The following is a 22830-nucleotide window of genomic DNA, read 5'->3' as shown; positions in this document are numbered from 1 at the left end:
GGATACGGGGGGGGTGGAGGGGTTTGGGGGGGCCCTGGGGTGGTTTGGGGGGTCCCGGAGGGGTTTGGGGGGGGCCCTGGGGTGGTTTTGGGGTCCCCTGGGGCAGTTTTCAGGGTGCCGGGGGGGGGGGGGCACTTATTTGGGGGGTCCCCGGGGGTGATTTTGGGGTGTTGTGTGTCCCCCCCCCAGCGCCGGGGACGGTGCCCTGGGGGGTGGTGGCCGAGAGCTCCCGCCTGTGGCGCACGCTGGGCCCCGCCTTCCTGCACGGTACGTGTCATCGCTCGCGTCATCGCCCGCGTCATCGCGCGGGTCATCGCGACACCCCCCCCCCCTCCCCCAACCCCCCTTTTCCCCCGCCCCGATTCGCCCCCGGTGACGTCATCGTGCGCCCGGTGTCATCGCGCGCCCTCGTGACATCACTCCCGGCACCTCCGAGGTGTCCCCGCCCCCCCCCCCTCCGGGTGACGTCACCGCGTCTCCGCCTGTGACGTCACAGGGCTGGCGGCCGCCGGGTGGGAGACGGGGCGGAGCCTGCTGGCAGCCGACGAATGGCAGCTCGAGTGGGGAGGGGCGGGGCCACGGACAAGCCCCGCCCCCCCCTTGACCCCAAACGGCCCCGAATCCGCGGCGGGGGAGGGGCCGTAAAACAAACAAACAAACACAAAAACCCACCAGGTTTTGGGGTTGGTTTTTTTTTTATTTATTTAACCAAGAGGGGTCAAAAAAAAAACCCCCCACCTTTTTTTTTGGGGGGGGGGAGGGGGGGGGACACACACACGTTGCTAAAAACGGGAAGTTTCGTGGACAGGCCCCTTTTGCCGAGGGTTTGGGGGGATTTTGGGGGCGTTTTAAGGCATTTCGAGGGGGATTTGGGGGAAATTCGGGGGGGGTTTTTGGGGGGGGGGCCTTTGATGGCATTCGGGGTATTTTGGCGGGGGGGGGGGGGGGAATATGAGCCATTTTCAAGTGTTTCAGCGGGGGGAATTGGGGCACTTTGGGGGATTTTGAGGCGTTTGGGGCATTTGAGGGAAATTCGGGGGTATTTGGGGGGATTTTGAGGCGTTTGGGGCATTTGAGGGAAATTCGGGGGAATTTGGGGGGATTTTGAGGCGTTTGGGGCATTTGAGGGAAATTCGGGGGAATTTGGGGGATTTTGAGGCATTTGGGGCTCGGTTTTTGTTGTTTTGGGCACATTTTGGGGTGTTGGGGGCTCATTTGGGGGATTTGGGGGGCACTTTGGGGTCAGTTTTGGGGAGTTTTGGGGAGTTTTGAGGCATTTTAGTCTCGGTTCGGGGTATTTTGGGGCATTTCAGCGTTGTGGGAGGGGGTGGGCCAATTTGGGGGCCAATTTGGGGGCACGTTTGGCTCATTTGGGGTCATTTTTTGACTCATTTTGGGGAGTTTTGAGGCATTTTAGTCTTATTTGGAGGCTTTGGAGGTCATTTGGGGTTTTTTTTTTTGGCTCATTCGGGGCAATTCGGGCTCATTTGGGGGCGTCCCCGGCTCATTTTGGGGAGTTTTGAGGCAGTTTTGGTTCATTTGGGGAGCATTTAATCTTATTTTGTGGCGTTTGGGGCTCGTTTGGGGGGTTTCTGGCTCATTTTGGGGGCGTTCCAGGCTCATTTTTGGGGGGGGGGAGTTTTGAGGCAGTTTGGGTTCGTTTTGGGCCATTTTAGTCTTGTTTTGGGCCAGTTTGGGGGTATTTCGATGTCATTTGGGGGGGGGTTGGCTCATTTTTGGGGCGCTTCCATCCATTTCGGGGTGGGGGTGGGGGGGGGGGCGGTCAGGCAAAGTAGCCCCAGAGGAAGACGGCGACGGCCATCAGGATCAGGGCGTTGACGTCCACCACGCGGGGCCACACCGGGTCCTCGGGGGGCGGGGCCGGGGGCTCGGACACACCCCCTTGGCCAACAGGCCCCGCCCCTTGGCCAACAGGCCCCACCCCTTGGCCAACAGGCCCCGCCCCTTGGCCAACAGGCTCCGCCTTCACATCTGGGAGAAGGAGGGAGATGGGGGTGGTGAGGTCCAGGTCCCTCCCAGACACCTGGGGGTCCGTCCCCCGCCCCCGGACACCAGGGTCCCCCTCCCCGGACACAAGGGTGTCCCCTCCCCCCCTCCCCCCCCCAGGGTCCCCTCACCCTGGAGCTGGACGTCGCCGGTTCCGGCCTTGGGTTGGTCGAGGTCGACGCGGGGCTCCCGGCTGTTGCGGAGACTGAACACCAAGCGGTGGAGCTGCGGGAAAACGCGGACGCCTGGGTGTCGTCCCCCCCCCCCCCCTACCCCCGCCCCCCAGACTCCTGGGACACCCACCCCCCACCCCCCGTCCCCGGCACATGGGGGTCGTCCCCCCCCAGACGCCTGGTCCCCCGGGTGCCCCAATCCCCTCGATCCCCATTGACTGGGTTGACCTGAGCTCCCAATTGTCCCCTCCCGGATGCCTGGGGCCCCCCCCAAATTCCCGGCTCCCCCCATCCCCGGATACCTGGGTCCCCCCCAGGACGCCTGGGTCCCCTCCCAGACTTATGGATGCCCCCCCCCCCCCCCCAAGCAAATGGGTCCCCTCTGGCATTGACCCCCAGGTCCCTCCAATCCCCTGGAGTCCCCTTGACTGGGTTGACCTGAGCTCCCGGTTGTCCCCTCCCGGATACCCGGATCCCCCCCCCCAGACTCCCGGGTGTCCCGTTTCCCCGCCCCCTCCCCCCCCCAGACTCACATGCTGGCGCGGGATGGGGGGGTAGCAGAGGGAGACGAGGATGACGATGAGGCCGGTGGCGAGGAAGAGGAGGACGGCGAAGTGGAGGTAATGGAGGCCGCAGACGAAGGGGGGGCAGCGGCCGGGGGACCCGCAGGTCCCCGTCCCCAAGGCAAATTCGGGCACCAGCCGGGCCAGGCCCAGCCCCAGCCCCCCCAGGAGCCCCCAAAAGGCACCCTGGGGGGGAGGGGGGGGGGGGGGGGTCAGCCAGCCAGACGCCTGGGTCCCCTCCCAGAGACCTGGGTGTCCCGCCCCCGGCCCCGTCCTCGGTCACTCACGGGCTCGTTGACGCGGGGGACGAAGACGGCGAGGAAGAAGACGGCGGCCACGGGGGGGGCCAGGTAACTGGCGACGGCCTGGATGTAGTCGAAGAGCTGCCCCCCCCGCGCCGCCTCCACCACCGGCAGCCAGGCCAGGCTCAGCCCCACCATGGCCATGATCCACAGCCTGCGCAGGACACCGGGGTGTCGTCCCCCCCCCCCCGGCCCCGTCACCTCGGTGTCCCCCCACCCCGGGCGCCTGGGTCCCCTCTGGCCTTGACCCCTGGGTCTCCCCAAGCCCCTGGATCCCCATTGACTGGGTTGACCTGAGCTCCCCAACGCTTGGGTGCCCCCCCGGATGGCTGGGTGCCCCCCAGATGCGTGGGTCCCCCCCCTCCCCAGACACCTGGGTCCCCCCAGACACCTGGGTGCCCCCCCGGATGCCTGGGTGCCCCCCTGGGCGCCTGGGTCCCCTCTGGCCTTGACCCCAACATCCCTCCAGGCACCTTGATCCCCGTTGACTGGGTTGACCTGAGCTCCCAAACGCCCAGGTGCCCTCCTGGATGCCTGGGTGCCCCCCGGTCACCTGGGTCCCCCCCCAGACACCTGGGTGTCCCCAGACACTTGAGTCATCCCCCCCCCCAGACGCCTGGGTGCACCCTCGGACACCGGGGTCCCCTCTGACCTTGACCCTTGGGTCACCCCCGGTCCCCTGGATCCCCATCGACTGGGTTGACCTGAGCTCCCAAACGCCCGGGTGCCCTCTCCGTCACCTGGGGGTGTCGTCCCCCCCCGAGACACCTGGGTGCGCCCCACCCCTACCCCCCCCCCCCCCCCCGGATGCCTGGGTGCCCCCCCGGATGCCTGGGTCCCCTCTGGCCTCGACCCCAACATCCCTCCAGGCACCTTGATCCCCGTTGACTGGGTTGACCTGAGCTCCCAAACGCCCGGGTGTCCCCTCGGTCACCTGGGTGTGTGTCCCGTCCCCCCCCCAAGACACCTGGGTGCACCCCACCCCCCACCACCCCCCCCCACCCCGGACGCCTGGGTGCCCCCCACCTGCCGGCTATCAGGAGGTGGCGGGGCCCGGCGTGGGGCCGCAGGCGTTGGTAGACGTCGAGGGTGAAGAGGGCCCCGGAGCTGGCGAAGATGGAGGCCAGGGAGGACATGAGGGCGGCCAGCACCACCGCCAGCATCAGCCCGCGCAGGCCTGGGGGGCACGGGGAGGGGGGGGTCGGACTGGGAACCCCCCCCCAGACCCCCCAGCGACCCACTGCTAGCCCCAATAGCCGTTAATGGTGGCCTAATAGCCCATTAATAGCCCTAATAGCCATTAATATTGGCCTAACAGCCCCCCAATAGCCCTGGTAGCCATTAATAATGCCCTACGAGCCCCTCAATAGCCCCCTAATAGCCCTAGTGGCCATTAATAATGCCCTAATAAGTCCCTAATAGCACTAATAACTGGCTAATAATTGTTAATTAGCCATAGCCGGGGGAGGGGGGGGGCGGGCAGGAAGGCGATGACCAGGTGGGGGTAGGCCGGGTTGGAGCTGCAGGCCCCAAGAGGCGAAGAAGGCCTCCAGGCCCCTAATAACCCCCTAATTAGTCCCTAATTAGTCCCTAATGAGCACGTGCGGTTAATGAGTGGTTAATGAGTGGTTAATTAGCCGTATGGGGGGGCAGGAGGGCAATGACGAGGTGCAGGTAGGCTGCTTGGAGCCGCAGGCCCAGAGGGCCTAGGTAAGGCCTCTGGCCCCCTAATAACCCCCCCAACCCCCTAATAACGCCCTAATAACCCCCTAATTGGGCCCTAATTAGTCCCTAATGAGCACATGTGGTTAATGAGTGGTTAATGAGTGGTTAATTAGCCGTACCCGGGGGCAGGAGGGCGATGACCAGGTGGGGGTAGGCCGGGTTGAGCTGCAGGCCCCAAGAGGCGAAGAAGGCCTCCAGGCCCCTAATAACCCCCTAATTAGGCCCTAATTAGTCCCTAATGAGCACGTGCGGTTAATGAGTGGTTAATGAGTGGTTAATTAGCCGTACGGGGGGGCAGGAGGGCAATGACGAGGTGCAGGTAGGCTGCTTGGAGCCGCAGGCCCAGAGGGCCTAGGTAAGGCCTCTGGCCCCCTAATAACCCCCCCAACCCCCTAATAACGCCCTAATAACCCCCTAATTGGGCCCTAATTAGTCCCTAATGAGCACATGCGGTTAATGAGTGGTTAATGAGTGGTTAATTAGCCGTACCCGGGGGCAGGAGGGCGATGACCAGGCGGGGGTAGGCCAGGTTGGAGCAGCCGGCGGGGGAGCCACAGGCCCGGCGACAGCCCTGGGGGTCGGCGCAGCCCACGACCTCTGGGGTAATTAACGGGAGGGGGGTAATTAACGGGTACTATGGGGGGGGTAATTAACGGGTACTATGGGATGGGGGTAATTAGGGGGTACTATGGGATGGGGGTAATTAGGGGGTACTATGGGGTGGTAATTAGGGGGAGTGTGGGAGGGGGGGTAATTAGGGGGTACTGTGGGATGGGGGTAATTAATGGGTACTATGGGGGGGTAATTAGGGGTATTATGGGATGTAGGGGGGTATTATGGGGTGTAGGGGGGATATTATGGGGTGTAGGGGGGTATTATGGGATGTAGGGGGGATATTATGGGGTGTAGGGGGATATTATGGGGTGTAGGGGGGTATTATGGGATGTAGGGGGGTATTATGGGGTGTAGGGGGGATATTATGGGGTGTAGGTGGATATTATGGGGTGTAGGTGGATATTATGGGATGTAGGGGGGTATTATGGGGTGTAGGTGGATATTATGGGGTGTGTGGGGGATATTATGGGGTGTAGGTGGATATTATGGGATGTAGGGGGGTATTATGGGATGTAGGGGGGTATTATGGGGTGTAGGGGGGTATTATGGGGTGTGTGTGGGATATTATGGGATGTAGGGGGGTATTATGGGATGTAGGGGGGTATTATGGGGTGTAGGGGGGATATTATGGGATGTAGGGGGGTATTATGGGATGTAGGGGGGTATTATGGGGTGTGGGTGGATATTATGGGATGTAGGGGGGGTATTATGGGGTGTAGGGGGATATTATGGGGTGTAGGGGGGTATTATGGGATGTAGGGGGGTATTATGGGGTGTGTGTGGGATATTATGGGGTGTAGGGGGGTATTATGGGGTGTAGGGGGGATATTATGGGGTGTAGGTGGATATTATGGGGTGTAGGGGGGATATTACGGGGTGTAGGGGGATATTATGGGATGTAGGGGGGATATTATGGGATGTAGGGGGGTATTATGGGTTGTGTGGGGGATATTATGGGATGTAGGGGGGGTATTATGGGGTGTAGGGGTATATTATGGGATGTAGGGGGGTATTATGGGGTGTAGGGGGGAGATGGGGCACCGCGGGCTTCCCGGGGAAGGGGGCGGCCATCTTGGGCGGCCATCGTGGGTCGGCCCAGGAAGGTCAGGGGGACACCAGGGTGGCCACGGAGCGGCCGCGGGGGGGTAATTATGGCTCGAGATAGGTGTCCACGGGGGAGGAGACGCGGCGGCCATCTTGGGCGGGTGAAGGCGGGGGGGTGGGGTGCCCGAGGAGGGGGGCTGACCGGGGAAGAGGATGCGGGCGGCCATGCCGGGCAGCACCATGAGGAACATGGGCAGGACTTTGAGGTAGCCGCAGACGACGCAGCCGGCGCGGACGTGGGTCAGCGAGCGGCCGGCCAGGCACCGCTGCACGATCACCTGGGGGGTGGGACCCACTCGCTGCACCCCCTCCCAGCGCGCCCAGTTGCCACGCCGGTGCCTCCCAGTTACGGCCCAACTCTTCCCAGCGCCTTTCCGGTGCCTCCCAGTGGCCCCCCCACTGTCTCCCGGTGCTCCCACTTTCCCTCCCAGTGCCCCCCAATCCCTTCCCAGTCCCTTCCCAGTGCCCCCCAATCCCTTCCCAGTGCCTCCCAGTGTCCTCCCAGTGCCTCTCAGAACTTCCCAGTCCCTCCCAGTGTCCCCCAATCCCCTCCCAGTGTCCCCCAATCCCTTCCCAGTCCCTCCCAGTGCCCCCCAATCCCTTCCCAGTGCCCCCCAACCCCCCCCAGTCCCTCCCAGTGTCTCTCAGCACTTCCCAGTGCCTCCCGATCCCTTCCCAGTCCCTCCCAGTGCCCCTCAATCCCTTCCCAGTGCCCCTCAATCCCCTCCCAGTGCCCCCCAGTCCCTTCCCAGTCCCCTCCCAGTGCCCCCCAACCCCCTCCCAGTCCCCTCCCAGCGTCTCTCAGCACTTCCCAGTGCCTCCCGATCCCTTCCCAGTCCCTCCCAGTCCCCTCCCAGTGCCCCTCAATCCCTTCCCAGTGCTCCCCAATCCCCTCCCAGTCCCCTCCCAGTGCCCCCCAGTCCCTTCCCAGTCCCTCCCAGCGTCTCTCAGCACTTCCCAGTGCCCCTCAATCCCTTCCCAGTGTCCCCCAATCCCTTCCCAGTCCCTCCCAGCGTCTCTCAGCACTTCCCAGTGCCCCTCAATCCCTTCCCAGTGTCCCCCAATCCCTTCCCAGTCCCCTCCCAGTGCCCCCCAACCCCCTCCCAGTCCCTCCCAGTCCCCTCCCAGTGTTCCCCAATCCCTTCCCAGTCCCTCCCAGTGCCCCCCAGTCCCCTCCCAGTGCCCCCCAACCCCCTCCCAGTCCCTCCCAGTGCCCCTCAATCCCCTCCCAGTGTTGCTCAATCCCTTCCCAGTGCTCCCCAACCCCCTCCCAGTGCCCCCCAGTCCCCTCCCAGTGCCCCCCAACCCTCTCCCAGTCCCCTCCCAGCGTCTCTCAGCACTTCCCAGTGCCTCCCGATCCCTTCCCAGTGCCTCCCAGTCCCCTCCCAGTGTCTCTCAGCACTTCCCAGTGCCCCCCGACCCCCTCCCAGTCCCTCCCAGTCCCCTCCCAGCGTCTCTCAGCACTTCCCAGTGCCTCCCGATCCCTTCTCAGTGCCTCCCGGTGCCCTCCCCGGTGCCTCCCGACGCCCCCAGGTCCCTGCCAGCTCCTCCCAGTGCCCCCCCCCAGTCCCTCGCCAGTCCCACCTGGTCGGTACACCAGTACCAGGCCGAGATGATGCCCAGTCCCAGCAGGAGGCCGGGCCAGGGCAGGTCCCCGGTACTGGGATGCCGCAGGAGGTGGAAGGCGTCGGGGCGGGGGCGGCCGCAGGGACCCGTCACGTTGGGGGGCAGGGCCAGGGGGTAACGCTCCACCAGCCCCTCGTAGCCCCCCACCGCCCCCAGCGCTGCGGGGGGGGGACCAGTAGGGACCAGTAAGGGCCAGCAGGGGGGGGGGAGGGGGAAGCACAGCTCCTGCGGCCCCCTCCCAGTGCTCCCAGTACAGCCCGGTGCACCCCCCCCAGAGCTCCCGCGCGAGGTCCAGCACCAGCGTGGACCAGTATCGACCAGTATAGACCAGTACGGCACGACGGCACCGCCCTCCACAACTTATCAGGGCTTCCCAGTGCCTCCCAGTCGCCTCCCAGTGCTTTCCAGTCCCTCCCAGTGCCGTTCAGCTCCTTCCCAGTACCTCCCAGTGCTTCCCACTGTCCCGCAGTGCCCCCCCAGCACCTCCCCCGTGCTCCCCCAGTCCCTCCCAGAGCCCCCCACCCCCCTCCCAGTGCTCCCAGTGTCTCCCAGTATATCCCAGTGTCTCCCAGTGTCTCCCAGATCCTTCCCAGCCCCCTCCCAGCATACCCCAGTCCCCTTCCAGCACCTGCCACTGCCTCCCAGTCCCTCCCAGTGCCCCCCACCCCCCTCCCAGTGCTCCCAGTTCCATCTCAGTGCTCCCCAGTACCCTTCCAGTGCTCCCCACTCCCCTCCCAGTGGCCCCAGCACCCTCCCAGTCCCACCCAGTGCCCCCCACTCCCCTCCCAGTGCTCCCAGTTCCCTCCCAGTCCCCCACGCTTCGGTGCCAGTGTTCCCACTTCCCTCCCAGTACCCTCCCAGTGCCCCTCACTCCCCTCCCACTGCTCCCAGTTCCTTATCAGTCCTTCCCAGTGCTCCCCACTCCACTCCCAGTCCCTCCCAGTTCACCCCAGTACCCTCTCAGTCCCTCCCAGTGTCCCCCACTCCCCTCCCAGTGCTCCCACTTCCCTCCTGGTGCCCCCCAGCACCCTCCCAGTCCCTCCCAGTGCTCCCAGCTCCCTCCCAGTGCTCCCCAGGTCCCTCCTATTCCCTCCCACTGTCCCCCACTCCCTTCAAAGGGCTCCCAGTTCCCTCCCAGTGCTCCCCAGTACCCTCCCAGTCCCTCCCAGTGCACCCCACTCCCCTCCCAGTGCTCCCCAGTACCCTCCCAGTCCCTCCCAGTGCACCCCACTCCCCTCCCAGTGCTCCCCAGTTCCCTCCCAGCCTCTCCCAGTGCGTCCCACTCCCCTCCCAGTGCTCCCCAGTCCCCCCCAGTCCCTCCCAGTTCCCCCCACTGCTCCCCATTACCCTCCCAGTTCCCCCCAGTACCCTCCCAGTCCCTCCCAGTGCCCCCCAGTTCACTCCCAGTGCCCCCCAGTTCCCTCCCAGTCCCTCCCAGTGTCACCCACTCCTTTCCCAGCGCTCCCCAGTACCCTCCCAGTCCCTCTCAGCGCCCCCCACTCCCCTCCCAGTGCTCCCAGTTCCCTCCCAGTTTCTCCCAGTGCCCCCCACTCCCCTCCCAGTGCTCCCAGTTCCCTCCCAGTTTCTCCCAGTGCCCCCCACTCCCCTCCCAGTGCTCCCAGTTCCCTCCCAGTCCCTTCCCAGTGCCCAGCAGTCCCTTCCCAGTGCTCCCAGTTCCCTCCCAATGCTCCCCAGTACCCTCCCAGTCCCTCCCAGTGCCCCCCACTCCCCTCCCAGTGCTCCCAGTTCCCTCCCAGTCCCTTCCCAGTGCCCCGCAGTCCCTTCCCAGTGCTTCCAGTTCCCTCCCAATGCTCCCCAGTACCCTCCCAGTCCCTCCCAGTGTCCCCCACTCCCCTCCCAGTGCTCCCAGTTCCCTCCCAGTTTCTCCCAGTGCCCCCCACTCCCCTCCCAGTGCTCCCAGTTCCCTCCCAGTCCCTTCCCAGTGCCCCGCAGTCCCTTCCCAGTGCTCCCAGTTCCCTCCCAATGCTCCCCAGTTCCCTCCCAGTCCCTCCCAGTGCCCCCCACTCCCCTCCCAGTGCTCCCAGTTCCCTCCCAGTCCCTTCCCAGTGCCCCGCAGTCCCTTCCCAGTGCTCCCAGTTCCCTCCCAGTGCTCCCCAGTACCCTCCCAGTCCCTCCCAGTGCCCCCCCACTCCCCTCCCAGTGCTCCCAGTTCCCTCCCAGTCCCTTCCCAGTGCCCCACAGTCCCTTCCCAGTGCTCCCAGTTCCCTCCCAATGCTCCCCAGTACCCTCCCAGTCCCTCCCAGTGCCCCCCACTCCCCTCCCAGTGCTCCCAGTTCCCTCCCAGTCCCTTCCCAGTGCCCCGCAGTCCCTTCCCAGTGCTCCCAGTTCCCTCCCAATGCTCCCCAGTGCCCTCCCAGTCCCTCCCAGTGCCCCCCACTCCCCTCCCAGTGCTCCCAGTTCCCTCCCAGTTTCTCCCAGTGCCCCCCACTCCCCTCCCAGTGCTCCCAGTTCCCTCCCAGTCCCTTCCCAGTGCCCAGCAGTCCCTTCCCAGTGCTCCCAGTTCCCTCCCAATGCTCCCCAGTACCCTCCCAGTCCCTCCCAGTGCCCCCCCACTCCCCTCCCAGTGCTCCCAGTTCCCTCCCAGTCCCTTCCCAGTGCCCTGCAGTCCCTTCCCAGTGCTCCCAGTTCCCTCCCAATGCTCCCCAGTACCCTCCCAGTCCCTCCCAGTGCCCCCCACTCCCCTCCCAGTGCTCCCAGTTCCCTCCCAGTCCCTTCCCAGTGCCCCGCAGTCCCTTCCCAGTGCTCCCAGTTCCCTCCCAATGCTCCCCAGTGCCCTCCCAGTCCCTCCCAGTGCCCCCCACTCCCCTCCCAGTGCTCCCAGTTCCCTCCCAATGCTCCCCAGCACCCTCCCAGTCCCTCCCAGTGCACCCCACTCCCCTCCCAGTGCTCCCCAGTTCCCTCCCAGCCTCTCCCAGTGCGTCCCACTCCCCTCCCAGTGCTCCCAGTTCCCTCCCAGTGCTCCCCAGTCCCCCCCAGTCCCTCCCAGTTCCCCCCACTGCTCCCCATTACCCTCCCAGTTCCCCCCAGTACCCTCCCAGTCCCTCCCAGTGCCCTCCAGTTCACTCCCAGTGCCCCCCAGTTCCCTCCCAGTCCCTCCCAGTGTCACCCACTCCTTTCCCAGTGCTCCCCAGTACCCTCCCAGTCCCTCTCAGCGCCCCCCACTCCCCTCCCAGTGCTCCCAGTTCCCTCCCAGTTTCTCCCAGTGCCCCCCACTCCCCTCCCAGTGCTCCCAGTTCCCTCCGTTTCTCCCAGTGCCCCCCACTCCCCTCCCAGTGCTCCCAGTTCCCTCCCAGTCCCTTCCCAGTGCCCCACAGTCCCCTCCCAGTGCTCCCAGTTCCCTCCCAGTGCTCCCCAGTGCCCTCCCAGTCCCTCCCAGTGCCCCCCACTCCCCTCCCAGTGCTCCCAGTTCCCTCCCAGTCCCTCCCAGTGCCCCCCACTCCCCTCCCAGTGCTCCCAGTTCCCTCCCAGTCCCTTCCCAGTGCCCCGCAGTCCCTTCCCAGTGCTCCCAGTTCCCTCCCAATGCTCCCCAGTACCCTCCCAGTCCCTCCCAGTGCCCCCCACTCCCCTCCCAGTGCTCCCAGTTCCCTCCCAGTCCCTCCCAGTGCCCCCCACTCCCCTCCCAGCGCTCCCAGTTCCCCCAGTCCCACCGTAGCCGGCCAGCACGGAGGCCCCGGCGATGATGATGAGGGTCTGCACCAGGTCCGCGTACATCAGGGCCGCCAGCCCCCCTGCAGGCCCCGCCCCCCCCGCACCGCGCGTCAGGCCCCGCCCCCTCAAACCACGCCCACCCCCCGCCCCACCCACTGCCAAGAGACCCCGCCCCTTTGGCTGTCACGTGCCCCGTTTGACCACGCCCCCTATTCACGGGGGCCCCGCCCCCTTTGCGGCACGCCTCCCCCCCCCCCGGCCTGCTGATGAACCAATGGCGTGTGTCCCCCCCTCAAACCACGCCCCCTCCGGCCGCGCCCGCCCCCTCCATAGGGCCATGAGCACAGGCCACGCCCCTCCCCTCAGGCCACGCCCCCTCCGCGGGGCAGCGCTTGCAGCCGAACCCCTTTTTGGCCACGCCCCCTTATTACCACGCCCCCTTATTACCACGCCCACATTGGCCACGCCCCCATTGGCCACGCCCCCGTTGGCCCTGCCCCCTCCCTCTAGGCCCCGCCCCCAAACCTGCCATTAGGAAATGAGCCCTTTTGGGCTCCGCCCATTCCGACCCCGCCCTTTGTGGCCCCGCCCCCCCCCCGTTTAGGCCCCGCCCCTTCCCCCCCCCCACCGGTGATGGTGTAGAGGGCGGTGACGGCCAGCAGCGCCCCCACGGCCGCATACAGGTCCCAGCCCAGCGCCTCCCGGATGAAGATGGCCCCCGAGTACATGTCCACCTTGGGGGGGGGGGTGTGGGGGGGGTTGTGGGGCGGGGCCTAGAGGGAGACACGCCCCCCCCCCCACCCCACACCCCATAGGGACCTCTCCATCCCCATAGGGAAACCCGCCTTATAGGGACCCCCCCCCCCCCCGGAGCCTATAGGGAATTCGCCATCCCTATAGAGACCCCCCCCCGCCCCCAAAACCCCATAGGGACCCCCACACCCCATAGGGAATTCTCCAGCCCTATAGGGACCCTCCAAAACCCTATAGGGACTCCCCAAACCCTATAGGGACACCCCAAACCCTATAGGGACCCCCACACCCCATAGGGACCCTCCAAAACCCATAGAGCCCACACACCCCCTATAGGGACCCCCCCAGACCCCATAGGGACCCCCCCCCCCAAACCTCATAGGGGTCCTACAGACCCCATAGGGAACTCTCCATCCCTATAGGGACCCCCCCAGACCCCCCAGGGTCCACTGAATCCCATACGGGCTCCTCAGTCCCTATAGGGAGCTCCCCGACCTCATAGGAGCCCCTAAACCCCATAGGGACCCCCAGACCCCAGAGGGACCCCCTAAACCCTATAGGGAACTCCCCGACCCCATAGGGGCCCCACAAACCCCATAGGGCCCACACCCACCGTATAGGGAACACCAGACCCCATAGGGACACCCCAAACCTCATAGGGGTCCTACAGACCCCATAGGGAACTCTCCATCCCTATAGGGACCCCCCCCCAAAACCCCATAGCGACCCCCTGAACCCCATAGGGACACCCCAAGCCCCATAGGGAGCTCTCCAACCCTATAGGGACCCTCCAAAACCCTATAGGGACACCCCAAACCCTATAGGGACCCCACACTCCATAGGGAATTCTCCATCCCTATAGGGACCCTCCAAAACCCATAGGGCCCACACACCCCCTATAGGGACCCCCAGACCCCATAGGGACACCCCAAACCCCTTAGGGGCCGTACAGATGCCATAGGGAATTCTCCATCCCTATAGGGACCCCACAGACCCATAGAGACGCCCCAGACCCCATAGGGACCACTGAACCCCATATGGGCCCCTCAGTCCCTATAGGGAGCTCCCCGACCCCATAGGAGCCCCTAAACCCCATAGGGTCCCCCTAAACCCTATAGGGAACTTTCCGACCCCATAGGGGCCCCACAAACCCCATAGGGGCCCCACAAACCCCATAGGAACCACACACACCGTATAGAGACCCCCAGACCCCGTAGAAACCCCCAGACCCCATAGGGATCCCTAAACCCCACACGGGCCCCTCAGTCCCTATAGGGGACTCCCCGACCCCATAGGGGCCCCACAAACCCCATAGGGACTCCCCAAACCCTATAGGGAACCCCAGACCCCATAGGGACCCCCCAAACCCCTTAGGGGCCCTACAGACCCCATAGGGAGCTCTCCATCCCTATAGGGACCCCACAGACCCCATAGCCCCTATAGCCCCTGCTATAGCCCCTTAGCCCCCTATGGCCCCTATGGCCCCCCCTATAGCCCCTATGGCCCTATAGCCCCTCTGGCCCCCCCTATAGCCCCTATGGCCCCTCTAAGTCCCTATGGCCACTATAGACCCCCTATAGCCCCTATGGCCCCCCTATAGCCCCCATAGCCCCCTATAGCCCCTATGGGCGCCCCATGACCCCTATAGCCCCTACAGCTCCTATAGCCACTATGGCCACTATGGCCCCCCCCTACAACGCCTATAACCCTTTTGGCGCCCCTATAGCCCCTCTGGCCCCCCCTATAGCCCCCCCTATAGCCCCCCCCCATGGCCCCTACAGCCCCTGTGGCCCCCATAGCCCCTATAGCCCCTATAGCCCCCCCATAGCCCCTATAGCCCCCATAGCCCCTATAGCCCCTCTGCTTCCATAGCCCCCCCATAGCCCCTATAGCCCCTATAGCCCCCATAGCCCCTATAGTCCCTATAGCCCCCCCATAGCCCCTATAGCCCCTGTGGCCCCCATAGCCCCCCCATAGCCCCTATAGCCCCCCCATAGCCCCCATAGCCCCTGTGGCCCCCATAGCCCCTATAGCCCCCCCCATAGCCCCTATAGCCCCCATAGCCCCTATAGCCCCTATAGCCCCTGTGGCCCCCATAGCCCCTATAGCCCCTATAGCCCCCCCATAGCCCCTCCACAGCCCCTATAGCCCCTATAGCCCCCCTATAGCCCCCCCATAGCCCCTATAGCCCCCCCATAGCCCCTCCACAGCCCCTATAGCCCCTATAGCCCCCCTATAGCCCCCCCATAGCCCCTATAGCCCCTATAGCCCCCCCATAGCCCCTATAGCCCCCCCTGTGGCCCACATAGCCCCTATAGCCCCTATAGCCCCCCCATAGCCCCTATACCCCCATAGCCCCTATAGCCCCCATAGCCCCTATAGCTCCCCCATAGCCCCTATAGCCCCTCCATAGCCCCTATAGCCCCCATAGCCCCTGTAGCCCCTGTGGCCCCCATAGCCCCCCTATAGCCCCTGTGGCCCCCCCATAGCCCCTATAGCCCCCATAGCCCCTATAGCCCCTATAGCCCCTGTGGCCCCCATAGCCCCTATAGCCCCCCCATAGCCCCTATAGCCCCTGTGGCCCCCCCATAGCCCCTATAGCCCCCATAGCCCCTATAGCCCCTATAGTCCCTGTGGCCCCCATAGCCCCTATAGCCCCCATAGCCCCTATAGCCCCTATAGCCCCCCCATAGCCCCTATAGCCCCCATAGCCCCTATAGCCCCTCTGCTTCCATAGCCCCCCCATAGCCCCTATAGCCCCTATAGCCCCCATAGCCCCTATAGCCCCCCCATAGCCCCTATAGCCCCTGTGGCCCCCATAGCCCCCCCATAGCCCCTATAGCCCCCCCATAGCCCCCATAGCCCCTGTGGCCCCCATAGCCCCTATAGCCCCCCCCATAGCCCCTATAGCCCCCATAGCCCCTATAGCCCCTATAGCCCCTGTGGCCCCCATAGCCCCTATAGCCCCTATAGCCCCCCCATAGCCCCTATACCCCCATAGCCCCTATAGCCCCCATAGCCCCTATAGCTCCCCCATAGCCCCTATAGCCCCTCCATAGCCCCTATACCCCCATAGCCCCTATAGCCCCCATAGCCCCTATAGCTCCCCCATAGCCCCTATAGCCCCTCCATAGCCCCTATACCCCCATAGCCCCTATAGCCCCCATAGCCCCTATAGCTCCCCCATAGCCCCTATAGCCCCTCCATAGCCCCTATAGCCCCCATAGCCCCTGTAGCCCCTGTGGCCCCCATAGCCCCCCCATAGCCCCTATAGCCCCCCCATAGCCTCTATAGCCCCTGTGGCCCCCATAGCCCCTATAGCCCCCCCCATAGCCCCTATAGCCCCTGTGGCCCCCCCATAGCCCCTATAGCCCCCATAGCCCCTATAGCCCCTATAGCCCCTGTGGCCCCCATAGCCCCTATAGCCCCCCCATAGCCCCTATAGCCCCTGTGGCCCCCCCATAGCCCCTATAGCCCCCATAGCCCCTATAGCCCCTGTAGTCCCTGTGGCCCCCATAGCCCCTATAGCCCCTGTGGCCCCATAGCCCCTATAGCCCCCCCATAGCCCCCATAGCCCCTATAGCCCCCCCATAGCCCCTATAGCCCCTGTGGCCCCCATAGCCCCTATAGCCCCTATAGCTCCCCTATAGCCCCCATAGCCCCTATAGCCCCCATAGCCCCTATAGCCCCCCCATAGCCCCTATAGCCCCCATAGCCCCCATAGCCCCTATAGCCCCCCCATAGCCCCCATAGCCCCTATAGCCCCCCCATAGCCCCTATAGCCCCTATAGCCCCCCCATAGCCCCCATAGCCCCCATAGCCCCTATAGCCCCCATAGCCCCCCCATAGCCCCCATAGCCCCCATAGCCCCTATAGCCCCCATAGCCCCTATAGCCCCCCCATAGCCCCTATAGCCCCCATAGCCCCCCCCGGCCCCGTACCGAGATCTTGGTGGAGACGTAGAGCCCCAGGGAGAGCAGCGCCAGGTACAGCTGGATGCGGCCCCCCCCGAAGCGCTTCCCCAGGTACTCGGGCATCGTGGCCACCTGGGGGGGGGCGGGGACACCCCGGCGTCGGGGGGGGGGGGTCCAGGCACGCGGGGGGGCGAAGGGGGGGGGGGGGGGCACCCAGGAGTGCGGGCCCCCCCCCCCTCCCAAATCACCCCTCAAAGGCATCCCGGCCCCGGAGCCTCTCTACGATCCCCCCCCACCCCCCCCCCCCCGAGGCCCCGCCCACCGCCCGCTAAGCCCCGCCCCCCCGAGACCACGCCCCACGTGGCCACGCCCCCCCCACCCCCACTCACCCCCCACTCACCCCCGCCCGCAGGTAGATGGGGACGAAGATCCAGCCCAGCAGCAGCACAATGAACATCCCCTGGGGGCGGGGCCAACGGGGCAAGGGGTGGGGTCAATGGGGCAAGGGGTGGGGCAAGGGGTGGGGTCAATGGGGTCAATGGGGCAAGGGGTGGGGTCAATGGGGCAAGGGGTGGGGCAAGGGGTGGGGTCAATGGGGTCAATGGGGCAAGGGGTGGGGCAAGGGGTGGGGTCAATGGGGCAAGGGGTGGGGCAAGGGGTGGGGTCAATGGGGGCAATGGGGGCAAGGGGTGGGGTCAATGGGGCAAGGGGTGGGGCAAGGGGTGGGGTCAATGGGGTCAATGAGGGCAAGGGGTGGGGTCAATGGGGCAAGGGGTGGGGCAAGGGGTGGGGTCAATGGGGCAAGGGGTGGGGTCAATGGGGGCAAGGGGTGGGGCAAGGGGTGGGGTTAATGGGGCAAGGGGTGGGGCAAGGGGTGGGGTCAATGGGGGCAATGAGGGCAAGGGGTGGGGTCAATGGGGCAAGGGGTGGGGCAAGGGGTGTGGTCAATGGGGCAAGGGGTGGGGTCAATTGGGCAAGGGGTGGGGCAAGGGGTGGGGTCAATGGGGGCAATGGGGGCAAGGGGTGGGGTCAATGGGGCAAGGGGTGGGGCAAGGGGTGGGGTCAATGGGGGCAAGGGGTGGGGTCAATGGGGGCAATGGGGGCAAGGGGTGGGGCAAGGGGTGGGGTCAATGGGATCGGTGGGTGCAGTCGATGGGCGTGGTTAAAGGGGTCAATGGGCGGGGTCAATGGGTGGGGTCAATGGGTGGGGTCAATGGGGTCAATGGCGGGGTCAATGGGTGGGGTCAAGGGCGGGGTCAATGGGGTCAGTGGGTGCAGTGGATGGGCGTGGTCAAAGGGGTCAATGGGCGGGGTCAATGGAGGGGTCAATGGGTGTGGTTAATGGGCGTGGTCAAAGGGGTCAATGGGTGGGGTCAATGGGCGTGGGAATTAGTGGGGTCGATGGGGGGTCAAGGGGCGTGGTCAGTGGGTGGGGTCAAGGGGCGTGGTCAATGTGCACGGTCAAGGGGTGGGCTCAAGGGGTGGGGTCACTGGGTGGGGTCAATGGGGGGTCACTGGGTGGGGTCAATGGGGTCAGTGGGTGCAGTCGATGGGCGTGGTTAAAGGGGTTAATGGGCGGGGTCAATGGGTGGGGTCAATGGGCGTGGGAATTAGTGCGGTCCATGGGGGGGGGTCAAGGGGCGTGGTCAATGGGTGGGGTCAATGGGGTCAGTGTGTGGGGTCAATGGGGTCAATGGGTGCGTCAATGGGTGGGGTCAATGGGCGTGGTCAATGGGTGGGGTCAATGGGGGGTCAATGGGAGGTCACTGGGTGGGGTCAAGGGGTGGGGTCAATGGGGTCAATGGGGGGGTCAATGGGTGGGGTCAATGGGGGGTCAATGGGCGTGGTCCATGGGCGTGGTCCGTGGGTGGGGTCACTGGGTGGGGACAATGGGGGTCTATAGGGGCTCTATGGGGCCTATAGGGGTCTGTAGGATCTATAGGGGTCCATAGGGGTCAGTAGGGTCTATGGGGGGCCCTCGGGGCCTGTGGGGGGTCTATAGGGGTCCATAGGGGTCTATAGGGTCTAGAGGATCTATAGGGGTCTATAGGGGTCTGTGGGGGGTCTATAGGGTCTAGAGGATCTATAGGGATCTATAGGGGTCTGTGGGGGGTCTATAGGGTCCATAGGGTCTATAGGGGTCCATGGGGGTCTATAGGGGTCTGTAGGGTCTATAGTGTCCATAGGGCTTTGGGGGGGGGGGTCCACAGGGGTCTATAGGATCTATAGGGGTCTATGGGGTCTGTGGGGGGTCTATAGGGGTCTACAGGGGTCCATAGGAGTCTATAGGGTCCATAGGGGTCTATAGGATCTATAGGGTCTGGGGGGGGTCCGTAGGGGTCTATAGGGTCCATGGGGTCTGTAGGGGTCTGCGGGGTCCATAGGGTCTGTAGGAGTCTGGGGGGGTCTGTAGGAGTCTGTAGGGTCCATAGGGGTCTATAGGGGTCTATAGGGTCTGTAGGGGTTCGGGGGTCCATAGGGGTCTATAGGGTCCATAGGGGTCTGTAGGGGTCCGTAGGGGTCTATAGGATCTATAGGGTCCATAGGGGTCCGTAGGGGTCTATAGGGGTCTATAGGGGTCTATAGGATCTATAGTGTCTGAGGGGGTCCGTAGAGGTCTATAGGGGTCTATAGGGTCCGTAGGGTTTGGGGGGTCCATAGGGGTCTATAGGGTGCATAGGGGTCCGTAGGGGTCCGTAGGGGTCTATAGGGGTCGGTAGGGGGTGGGGGGTCTGTAGGAGTCTATAGGGTCCATAGGGGTCCGTAGGGGTCTGGGGGGGTCTGTAGGGGTCTGTAGGGGTCTATAGGATCTATAGGGTCTGGGGGGGTCCGTAGGGGTCTATAGGGGTCTATAGGGGTCTTTAGGATCTATAGGGTCTGAGGGGGTCCGTAGAGGTCTACAGGGGTCTATAGGGTCTGTAGGGGTTGGGGGGGTCCATAGGGGTCTGTAGGGTCCACAGGGGTCCGTAGGGGTCTATAGGGGTCTATAGGGGTCTTTAGGATCTATAGGGTCTGAGGGGGTCCATAGAGGTCTATAGGGGTCTATAGGGTCTGAGGGGGTCCATAGGGGTCTATAGGGTCCATAGGGGTCCATAGGGGTCTATAGGGTCCGTAGGGGTCCGTAGGGGTCTATAGGGGTCTATAGGGTCCATAGAGGTCTATAGGGGTCTATAGGGTCCATAGGGGTCCATAGGGGTCTATAGGGTCCGTAGGGGTCCGTAGGGGTCCGTAGGGGTCTATAGGGGTCTATAGGGGGCGGGGGGGCGGCTCACGCTCCACTCGAAGCCCCCCACGGCGATGCCCCCGGCCGCCCCCGTCCCCGCCAGCCCCACGAAGTGCCCGGAGCCGATGTTACTGGCGAAGAGGGAGGCGCCCACCTGGGGGGGACACGGGGACACGGGGTGAGGGGACACGGGGACACGGGGGGACACCCACGGCCACACAGCCCCCATGTCCCCCCATGTCCCCCCATGTCCCCCATGTCCCCCCATGTCCCCCCATGTCCCCATGTCCCCATGTCCCCCATGTCCCCCCATGTCCCCCCATGTCCCCATGTCCCCCCATGTCCCCATGTCCCCATGTCCCCCATGTCCCCCCATGTCCCCATGTCCCCCCATGTCCCCATGTCCCCCATGTCCCCCCATGTCCCCCCATGTCCCCACGTCCCCATGTCCCCATGTCCCCCCATGTCCCCACGTCCCCACGTCCCCCCATGTCCCCCCATGTCCCCATGTCCCCCATGTCCCCCCATGTCCCCACGTCCCCCCATGTCCCCCATGTCCCCATGTCCCCACGTCCCCATGTCCCCCCATGTCCCCCCATGTCCCCCCATGTCCCCCCATGTCCCCACGTCCCCATGTCCCCACGTCCCCCATGTCCCCCATGTCCCCCCATGTCCCCATGTCCCCCATGTCCCCATGTCCCCCATGTCCCCCCATGTCCCCCCATGTCCCCACGTCCCCATGTCCCCCCATGTCCCCCCATGTCCCCCCATGTCCCCATGTCCCCCCATGTCCCCCCATGTCCCCCCATGTCCCCCATGTCCCCCATGTCCCCCCATGTCCCCCCATGTCCCCCCATGTCCCCCATGTCCCCATGTCCCCATGTCCCCCATGTCCCCATGTCCCCCATGTCCCCCATGTCCCCCCATGTCCCCATGTCCCCCATGTCCCCCCATGTCCCCCCATGTCCCCCCATGTCCCCATGTCCCCCATGTCCCCCCATGTCCCCATGTCCCCATGTCCCCCATGTCCCCCATGTCCCCATGTCCCCATGTCCCCCCATGTCCCCCCATGTCCCCCCATGTCCCCCCATGTCCCCATGTCCCCATGTCCCCCATGTCCCCATGTCCCCCCATGTCCCCCCATGTCCCCCATGTCCCCCATGTCCCCATGTCCCCCCATCTCCCCCCATGTCCCCCATGTCCCCCCATGTCCCCATGTCCCCCCATGTCCCCCCATGTCCCCCCATGTCCCCATGTCCCCATGTCCCCATGTCCCCCCATGTCCCCATGTCCCCCATGTCCCCCCATGTCCCCCATGTCCCCCCACGTCCCCCCATGTCCCCCCATGTCCCCCCATGTCCCCCATGTCCCCATGTCCCCCCATGTCCCCCCATGTCCCCCCATGTCCCCATGTCCCCCCATGTCCCCCATGTCCCCCATGTCCCCATGTCCCCCCCATGTCCCCATGTCCCCATGTCCCCCATGTCCCCCCATGTCCCCCCATGTCCCCATGTCCCCCCATGTCCCCATGTCCCCATGTCCCCCATGTCCCCCCATGTCCCCATGTCCCCCCATGTCCCCATGTCCCCCATGTCCCCCCATGTCCCCCCATGTCCCCACGTCCCCATGTCCCCATGTCCCCCCATGTCCCCACGTCCCCACGTCCCCCCATGTCCCCCCATGTCCCCATGTCCCCCATGTCCCCCCATGTCCCCACGTCCCCCCATGTCCCCCATGTCCCCATGTCCCCACGTCCCCATGTCCCCCCATGTCCCCCCATGTCCCCCCCATGTCCCCCCATGTCCCCACGTCCCCATGTCCCCACGTCCCCATGTCCCCCATGTCCCCCATGTCCCCATGTCCCCCCATCTCCCCCCATGTCCCCCATGTCCCCCCATGTCCCCATGTCCCCCCATGTCCCCCCATGTCCCCCCATGTCCCCATGTCCCCATGTCCCCATGTCCCCCCATGTCCCCCATGTCCCCATGTCCCCCCATGTCCCCCATGTCCCCCCATGTCCCCATGTCCCCATGTCCCCCATGTCCCCCATGTCCCCATGTCCCCCCATGTCCCCCCATGTCCCCCCATGTCCCCCATGTCCCCCCATGTCCCCATGTCCCCATGTCCCCATGTCCCCCCATGTCCCCCATGTCCCCCCATGTCCCCATGTCCCCATGTCCCCCATGTCCCCCCATGTCCCCCATGTCCCCCATGTCCCCATGTCCCCCATGTCTCCACGTCCCCCCATGTCCCCCCATGTCCCCATGTCCCCATGTCCCCATGTCCCCCCATGTCCCCCATGTCCCCCCATGTCCCCATGTCCCCCATGTCCCCATGTCCCCATGTCCCCATGTCCCCCATGTCCCCATGTCCCCCATGTCTCCACGTCCCCCCATGTCCCCCCATGTCCCCCATGTCCCCATGTCCCCATGTCCCCCATGTCTCCACGTCCCCCCATGTCCCCCCATGTCCCCCATGTCCCCATGTCCCCATGTCCCCATGTCCCCCATGTCCCCATGTCCCCCATGTCTCCACGTCCCCCCATGTCCCCCATGTCCCCCATGTCCCCATGTCCCCATGTCCCCCCATGTCCCCATGTCCCCCATGTCCCCATGTCCCCATGTCCAGTGTCCCCCGTCCCCGTGTCACTCACGGGACCCCAGGCCATGCTCCTCCCGGCCAGGAAGTACCCGCTGATGGTGCTGCGGTTCCCCCGGCGCAGGGACTGCGGGGACACCAGTGCTCCCAGTAACGGGACACCAGTGCTCCCAGTGCTCCCAGTAAGGGGCCACCAGTGCCCCCAGTAACAGGACACCAGTGCTCCCAGTATGGGGCCACCACTGCTCCCAGTATAAGGGCAACCAGTGCCCTCAGTAAGGGGACACCAGTGCTCCCAGCCCTCCCAGTAACAGGACACCAGTGCTCCCAGTATAAGGGCAACCAGTGCCTCCAGCCCTCCCAGTATAGGAGTCACCAGTGCTCCCAGTACAGGGGCACCAGCCCTCCCAGTACAGGGCCCCCAGTGCTCCCAGTATAAGGGCGACCAGTGCTCCCAGCCCTCCCAGTATGAGAGTCACCAGTGCTCCCAGCACTCCCAGTATGGGGCCACCAGTAGTCCCAGTATGGGGACACCAGTGCTCCCAGTAACGGGGCACC

The 22830-nt window shown here is 65.1% G+C and overlaps 1 protein-coding gene across 1 annotated transcript; it reads right to left on the bottom strand.

Annotated features, from left to right (window-relative positions):
* Positions 1 to 1783: 1783 nt before the first annotated feature.
* Positions 1784 to 22357, bottom strand: LOC128903916 (sodium/glucose cotransporter 2-like). Its single transcript, XM_054187803.1, has 14 exons — positions 22328 to 22357; positions 19724 to 19828; positions 16852 to 16911; positions 16479 to 16583; positions 12413 to 12518; positions 11784 to 11864; positions 8074 to 8273; positions 6632 to 6767; positions 5260 to 5367; positions 4072 to 4222; positions 3031 to 3199; positions 2714 to 2929; positions 2139 to 2232; positions 1784 to 1902 (listed from the first exon to the last, which is right to left on the bottom strand). Exons 1-14 carry the CDS (start codon positions 22340 to 22342, stop codon positions 1784 to 1786), a joined length of 1665 nt encoding a protein of 554 aa, XP_054043778.1. The 5' UTR covers positions 22343 to 22357.
* Positions 22358 to 22830: the final 473 nt, after the last annotated feature.

The sequence above is a fragment of the Rissa tridactyla genome, unplaced genomic scaffold (genome assembly GCF_028500815.1).
Source record: "Rissa tridactyla isolate bRisTri1 unplaced genomic scaffold, bRisTri1.patW.cur.20221130 scaffold_752, whole genome shotgun sequence".
Taxonomy (NCBI): domain Eukaryota; kingdom Metazoa; phylum Chordata; class Aves; order Charadriiformes; family Laridae; genus Rissa; species Rissa tridactyla.
Note: the sequence above shows the minus strand (reverse complement) of the source record. Positions and strands in the feature narration are given on the sequence as shown.

Bases quoted from the DNA above. Each gene is read 5' to 3' on its own strand.
- LOC128903916 (XM_054187803.1), bottom strand. The intron at 3,200-4,071 runs GTGGGGGGCACC...TGTCCTGCGCAG, and splicing joins CACCTCCTGATAGCCGGCAG to GCTGTGGATCATGGCCATGG. The intron at 2,233-2,713 runs GTGAGTCTGGGG...GTTTTCCCGCAG, and splicing joins CCCCCATCCCGCGCCAGCAT to CTCCACCGCTTGGTGTTCAG.